This window comes from Homarus americanus, unplaced genomic scaffold, assembly GCF_018991925.1.
Source record: "Homarus americanus isolate GMGI-L3 unplaced genomic scaffold, GMGI_Hamer_2.0 scaffold40287, whole genome shotgun sequence".
NCBI classification, from domain to species: Eukaryota; Metazoa; Arthropoda; class Malacostraca; order Decapoda; family Nephropidae; genus Homarus; species Homarus americanus.
In genome coordinates this window covers 1-7,928 of record NW_024749453.1, presented here as the reverse complement: position 1 = coordinate 7,928, position 7,928 = coordinate 1, and the positions used below count along the sequence as shown (strand labels likewise).

General features: G+C 48.6%; 1 protein-coding gene across 1 annotated transcript; it reads right to left on the bottom strand.

The window, feature by feature from the left end:
- Nucleotides 1-2,177: 2,177 nt before the first annotated feature.
- On the bottom strand, nt 2,178-2,924 carry LOC121853368 (proline-rich protein 2-like). Its single transcript, XM_042347439.1, has one exon. It carries the CDS (start codon nt 2,922-2,924, stop codon nt 2,178-2,180), a length of 747 nt encoding a protein of 248 aa, XP_042203373.1.
- Nucleotides 2,925-7,928: the final 5,004 nt, after the last annotated feature.

Sequence of the window (7,928 nt, the reverse complement as noted above, 5' to 3'; positions counted from 1 at the left end):
TAAGGTCAAGGTAAGAAGGTAAGGTTGTCAAGGTAAGGTAAGTAAGGTTACGTCAAGGTAAGGTAAGGTAAGGTTACGTCAAAGGTAAGTAAGGTAAGGTAAGGTAAGGTAAGGTAAGGTTACAAAGGTATAAAAGGTAAGGTAAGGTAAGTTACGTCAGGTTAGGTATCTTGTAAACCTCTAAATAACCCTGATATCATGGCGTTATCTTCAACCCACAAAAATAGATAACCTCACGATATCGGAAAGCCCTGCCGATAAGGTTTAAAACACCGATACTTAATAATGGAACTTTGTCGCCAACTCAGAGTCAATAATGCTCCGATATCGTTCCCTTAGTCTGATAATTGAATATAGGTTCCATCACGCCCACATTACGCCCTCATGACGTCATACCACACTACGCCCTCATGACGTCATACCACATTACCCTCATGACGTCATATACCACTACGCCCTCATGACGTCATACTACATTACGCCCTCATGACGTCATACCATTACGCCCTCATGACGTCATACCATTACGCCCTCATGACGTCATACCACATTACGCCTCATGACGTCATACCACAGACGCCTATGGGAAATAAAAAAGGTGAATAAATGAAAATAAATTATAAAGAGACAAAGAACGATAATAATGATAATATACAAAAAAACGACTTATCATGAAATACAGAGAATTGACCACCACAGGTAAACACAGGTGATCACAGTAATCACAGGTAATCACAGGTGCTAATTAACATAACCACAAATACAATACACCATCCACAAGATACACCCACTATACACAACAAACATCTTTGAAGATTTAATAACCAAAGAGCAGAGTTATAATCTTCAAAGTCTCCCCCAGAAAACCAGACAAGAAAGGTTTTTGAGGTAACTCGCCAGAATCTTAACCCCTATTGGATGATCAAATGTGAGCTCTTTATGAATCATCATAGACAAGTTTATGGATGAATATAAAGAAGACGGATGTGAATATAAAGAAAACGGATGAATATATGGAAATGGATACACAAATATGGAAATGGATATGCAATATGGAAAGCGGATAAGCATATATATAAAGAAAACGGGATATACAAGACTAGGAGGACAGAGACTAGGACAGAGACTAGAGGACAGACTAGGGAGGACAGAGACTAGAGGACAGAGACACAAACAACAAACAAAAACAGGAGGACAGAGACTAACAGGGAGGACAGAGACCAGAGACAGAGACTAGGAGACAGAGACAGAGGACAGAGACCAGGAGGACAGAGACTAGGAGGACAGGGACAGACAACAACAGAACAGGAGGACAGAGACTAGGAAGACAGAGACTAGAGGACAGGAGTAGGAGGACAGAGACAGGAGGACAGAGACTAGGAGGACAGAGACAAGGAAGACAGAGACAGGAGGCAGGAGTAGGAGGACAGAGACTAGAAGACAGAGACAGGAGGAGACTAGGAGGACAGAGACTAGGAGGACAGGGACTAGGACAGAGACTAGGAGGACAGAGACTAGGAGGACAGAGACGGGAAGACAGAGACTAGGGAGGACAGGGAGAGGAGACAGACCAGGAGGACAGAGACCAGGAGGACAGAGACTGGGAAGACAGAGACTAGGAGGACAGGGAGAGGGAGGACAGAGACTAGGAAGACAGAGACCAGGGAGGACAGAGACTAGGAGGACAGAGACTAGGAGGACAGGGACTAGGGGGACAGAGACTAGGAGGACAGAGACTAGGGAGGACAGAGACTAGGAGGACAGGGAGCAGGAGGACAGAGACTAGGAAGACAGAGACTAGGAGGACAGGGAGTAGGAGGACAGAGACTAGGAGGACAGAGACTAGGAGGACAGGAGTAGGAGGACAGAGACTAGGAGACAGAGACTGGAGGACAGAGACTAGGAAGACAGGGACTAGGAGACAGGGACTAGGAGGACAGAGACTAGGAGGACAGAGACTAGGAGGACACACTAGGAGGACAGAGCCATAACTCTCGGCAGGTAATTAAACCCCTCAAACTCCATTATAAGAGCAGTAAACAAGTTCCTGTGTCCTGAGGGTCAACTGTGGTCCTGACTGTGGCGGCCCTGACTGTGGTGGCTCCTGACCAGGTGGCTCCTGACTGTGGTGGCCCTGGCTGTGGTGGCCCTGACCGTGGGCCCTGACGTGGTGGCTCCTACCTGGTGACTCCTGGGCTGTGGTGGCTCCCTGGCTGTGGTGGCCCTGGCTGTGGTGGCTCCTGGGAGGTGGCCCTGGCTGTGGTGGCCCTGGCTGTGTGGCCCTGACTGTGGTGGCTCCTGACTGTGGTGGCCCTGACTGTGGTGGCCCTGACTGTGGTGGCCCTGACTGTGGTGGCTCCTGACGTGGTGGCTCCTGACTGTGGTGGCCCTGACTGTGGTCTCCTGACTGTGGTGGCTCCTGACCGTGGTGGCCCTGACTGTGGTAGCTCCTGGCTGTTGGCCCTGACCGTGGTGGCCCTGACTGTGGTGGCTCCTGACCAGGTGGCTTGACCTGTGGTGGCCCTGACTGTAGGCTCCTGACTGTGGCGGCTCCTGACTGTGGTGGCTTGACTTGGTGGCTCCTGACTGTGGTCGCCCTGACCGTGGTGGCCTGACTGTGGTGGCTCCTGACCGTGGTGGCTCCTGACTGTGGCCCTGACTGTGGTGGCTCCTGGCCTGGTGGCTCCCTGACTGTGGGGCTCCTGACCGTGGTGGCCCTGACCGTGGTGGCTCCTGACTGTGGTGGCTCCTGACCGTGGTGGCCCTGACTGTGGTGGCTCCTGACTGTGGTGGCCCTGACTGTGGTGGCCCTGACTGTGGTGGCTCCTGACTGTGGTGGCTCCTGACTGTGGTGGCCCCTGACTGTGGTGCTCCTGACTGCAGGCTCCTGACTGTGGCCTTAGTGGCAGTACCCAGCCTTTCATGACCTGGAAGTGACCCTAATGAAACGAGGATGGCCAGCCAAGAGACCACCGAGGCGTGAATTTGTTTAAAGTGTAGAAGCTGTCGTCAACACAACAACCACACCCTGAGTTAACGAGCTGCATGACCCCGTGTCAGAGTCTTCCGGTAGGCAAGACGTTTCTAACCTAACCTAACCTAACCTAACCAACACAACAACCACACCTGAGTTAACGAGCGCATGACCCCGTGTCCTCCCCGGTAAAGACGTTTCCTAACCTAACCTAACCTAACCTCTCGTATTCATCCTGTCGTGGTGCGTAGCCGAAAAAAAAGACAAATAAAAAAAGTAAAACAATTAAATAAATAAATTAAAAAAATATATAAATAAAAAAGTAAAAATGTAATGAAGTAAAATTAAAAAATAATTAAAATTCTCCCAGTTATCTCCACTCATGTCCGAGCTGAATGGAGGGCAAATCGGTTACGTTGTCAAGAATATCGAACCGAGGATCTCAACAGTGAGGTTTAAAGCCCATAACCACCTCGCCACCGCAATCCTCCTCCCAGAATTATTTGCGTTAAATCAAAAAAAAAAATAATCGTATATATTTCCTTCTTACCCTCACTACAGGTGGAAGGTGGAGTGGGGGGCATGAGGTGGGGGGGGTGGAGAGTGTTTGGGGTACTATTTCTTTCACCAGGTCTCCTTTCCCTCTTCAACAAGCGACAGGTGTGCGTGTAGCCAGGGTCAGATTTCAACACCTAACCTAACCAACACGAATCAGAATCTTGAGAGTACGACACACACACACACACACACACACACACACACACACACACACACACACACACACACACTCTCTCTCTCTCTCACACACACACACACACACACACACACACACACACACACACACACACTCTCTCTCCCCCCCACACACACACACACACACACACACACACCCCACCCCTCTCTCTCTCTCTCTCTCTCTCACACACACACACACACACACACTCCTGACGACATAACTTATCAAACACACCCCTGAAACGATGACGTCATTCTTTGAGGCCGATGACCGATTGTTGTTAAGACACAAGACTGAGAAAGACGATGGAAGAAGAGAGAAGAGGAGAACAAGAAGAGGAAGGAGAGAAGAAGAGGCAAAGGAAGGGAAGAGGGAGGAGGTAAAGAGAAGAAAAGAAGAAGAGAAGGAAGGAAGGGAGAGGAAGAGAAGAAAGAAGAGGAAGGAAAGAGGAGAAGAAGGAAAAGAGAGGAAAAAGGAGGAGGAAGGAGAGGAAGACGAAGGGGAGGAGGAGAAACAGACACAGATAATGCTATTGGCACATACAGACACGAGTCCACAGAAACCAGAGTTACGGCCATAGTCGATTACCTTAAATTATTCAGCTCAAATGTGGCCACGTGACCCTCATGAAAGCCTCCCTCTCTCCGTCCCTCCACCCACCCTCCCCCTCCACCCACACCTGCCCCTCCACCCACACCTCCCGTCCCACCCACCAATAGCCTCCAATATACCAGTACACCAGGTATACACCCAGTGCCTTTATATCGGGTCAATGGGTGGAGGGGGTGTGGAGGAGGTGGAGGGGGTGGAGGTGTGGGTGAAAGGGGGGTTGGTGGAAGGAGTGTGGGTGGAGGGGTGTGGGTGGAGGGGGGTGGTGGGTGGAGAGTGTGGGTGGAGGGGTGGGTGGAGGGGGGGTGGTGGAGGGGGTGTGAGTGGAGGGGTGTGAGTGGAGGGGGTGTAGGTGGAGACAGGGGTGTGGGTGGAGGGGTGTGGTGGAGGAGGTGTGGGAGGGAGGTGTGGGTGGAGGGGGGGAGGAGGTGTGGGTGGAGGGTGTGGGTGGAGGGGGTGTGGATGGAGGAGGTGTGGGTGGAGGGGAGGTGGGTGGAGGGGGTGTGGGGAGGGGGGGGTGTGGAGAGGTGTGGGTGGGAGGGTGTGGGTGGAGGAGGTGTGGGTTGGAGGAGGAGGAGGGGCTGGGAGGGAGGGTGTGTGTGTGTGTATCGAGTGCCAGCATCAGGGTTGGGCTGAGTTATAACTTGTAAATGAATTCATGAGTTTAGTGACCCCTTATGACGGTTATTGGTGGCTGCAGAGGGTCAACTCTGGAATATTGAATATCAGGCGAGAAGGTTAGGTTAGGTCAGGTTGGATTAGGTTAGGTAAGGTTAGAGTAAGGTTAGGTTAGGTTAGTTAGTTAGGTTAAGTAGGGTTGGGTTGGGTTGGGTTGGGTTGGGTTGGGTTGGGTTAGGGTTGGGTTGGGTTAGGTTGGGTTGGGTTGGAGTTGGGTTACAATAGCTTAGGTTACATTCTGTAGAAATAACTACCAAGAAATATCTACAAACGCCAAATTGACCATATATCAGTTGTAAAGAGAATGTGTTTATTTACAAGGACTGTTTATACAAGTGTGTATCAACAGTGTGGACAATGAATTAAGATTATTATTTGTGTTTTTGTTTATTTGTTCTCACCTGTGTTATGTTATGGTTGTCTAGGTGTGGTTACTACTACTACTACTACTACTACTACTACTACTACTACTACTACTACTACTACTACTACTACACTACTTCTACACTACTTCCATACTACTACTTCTATAATAATAACCAATTTCAAGTCGACGGTCTAAATACCACACACACACACACACACACACACACACACACACACACACACACACACACACACACACACACACACTCTGGTCGAACTTCGTAAAACCACTTCCATTACTCAAACATCCTCTCTCCCCCCCCCTCTCTCTCTCTCTCTCTCTCTCTCTCTCTCTCTCCCAGGATGAGTCAGGCGACGGCTCAGGTTACAGTGTGTGTGAAGGTGTGGACACTCGTCAAATATTGCCCAGCCGCCCATATAGACTACTGGCGCCACCCACACCGCCTCCTCTAGACTCTCCCTCCTCGTTCAGCCACCCAGCCTGCCACCCCATCACCTCATTTCACTACCCAATCTAACACCCAGCCACCCATTCAGCCAACCATGATTGGGTTAAACAGTTTAGTTTAGATTAGAGTTAGTCCAAATGTTAGGTTAACTTAGGCAGTTAGGTTAGGTTGAGGTTGAGTGTTGGGTTAGGTTACTTGTTAGGTTAGGTTAGTGTTAGGTTGGTGTTAGTTGGGTTACTGTTAGGTTAGGTTAGTGTTAGGTTAGTGTTAGGTTAGTGTTAGGTTAGTGTTAGGTTAGGTTACTGTTAGGTTAGGTTAAGTGTTAGGTTGGTGTTAGTGTACATTATCTCTCTCGCCAGACTGTAGCTTCACGCTGAGTCTCTCCTAAACCGTAAGTCTTAAGAGAGATGTGAAATAGTCAAGTCTTCCCTGGGCTTAATACCTTTCTTTTTAGATGTGAACGAGAGAATTATTAAACCACTTGAATCGACTGTCCCCTCTTCCTCTCTCTCCCTCTTCCTCCTACTCCTCCTCTTCTTCCCTCTCCTCCTCTTCCTCCTACTCCCCTCTTCTTCTCCTCCTCTCTTCCCCCCCCTCCTCCTCCTCCTCCTTCTTCTTCCTACTCCTCCCTTCCCCTCCTCCCTCCTCCTCCTCCTCCTCCTCCATGTCTGGCCCCCCCTTTGTTTTGCTTTGTCCGTCTCTGCTCTCTCCCATAATCCGGCGGCCGACCCCGACGCCTGCCCCTGGGTTTAGGAGGTGGGAGGGTGCTGCAGGTGGGGTCCGAGATGAAGAGGAGAAAAAGATGAGGGAGAGGAGGAGGAGGGAGAGGGGTGGGGTGGGGCCAGGGTGGGGTGGGGTAGGGGTGAGGGTGGGGTGAGGATGGGGTGGGGTGGGGTTGGGGTGGGGTGGGGGGGTATTTCCTAGCCACACGGGAGGGAGGTCGGCGTCGCGGCCTCCTCTTTGAGTTCCTGACCAATTAGAATCGCAATTTACCCAGAGGAAAGTTTTCATTCCTCCAATCCTGAACTTTCTGTATAGACTCCGCGCTTCACGAGTCTCCAGTTTAGCCTTTATATAATGACAGGAGTCTCACTATAGCTACCGGGAGACTTAATATAGTATTGAGTCTTAACATAGCCTCAAATAGTCTTAATATAGCCACAAGAGTCTTAATATAGCCTCCAAGAGTCTATCTGAGGCTTTTGGAAATTGTTTGTAGGAATCTTCGACTAATTTGTTTAAGTCTTCCTGACAATACAATACTAACTACGCCAAGAGAGAGAGAGAGAGAGAGAGAGAGAGAGAGAGAGAGAGAGAGAGAGAGAGAGAGAGTAATTTCTTTGGTTATATCGTCCATAAATTTTTCCCAGGTAGAATTAAGGGAAGAAAGGGATGGAAGTAAAGGGGCTAATTAAAGGAGGGGGTATTATATCTAAGGGTAAAGGGGTGGAATTAAGGGGTTCAGACACACACACACACACACATATTCAGCCCCTAAGAGCCCGCACTGATAGATATAAGAACAGCACCATCCCATCTATTGTTAAAATAATAAACAACTCCTGATTTATGTACTGTACAGCCCTGTAAATGTATTCAACGCATATCATTACGTCTAAATCAAATGTAAGTTAGAATATTTTCAGCCACCAACTGCAACTCTATTAATAAACAGTTTATTATTATTATTATTATTATTTTTTTTTTTTTTACACACAAAGTAAATGAAATGTGGTGTGATAATCCCACAGACTTTACGTACACTCAGACGGTCAATGCCCTGACACACACACACACACACACACACACACACACACACACACACACACACACACACACCTAACCAAACCAAACAGGCAAAAACTAATTACCATTGTATATATATACCAACATACGGTACACCTGCCTAACCTAACCTAACCTAACCCTCTTGCTGACTTGACTGATTGTAACATTTATCAATAAGAGGAATTATTATATATTACGTATTAATATATGTTATAGGTAAATATTAAATGAAGACGTGTTTATTTGTGAAGATTTTTGTACTCTCTGCGCATGAGTGAGGATGGGGGTATAGTGTGTGGGCTATTCT

Coding starts and splice junctions, on each gene's coding strand:
- LOC121853368 (XM_042347439.1), bottom strand. CDS start 2,924: ATGAAAGGCTGGGTACTGCCACTAAGGCCACAGTCAGGAGCCTGCAGT.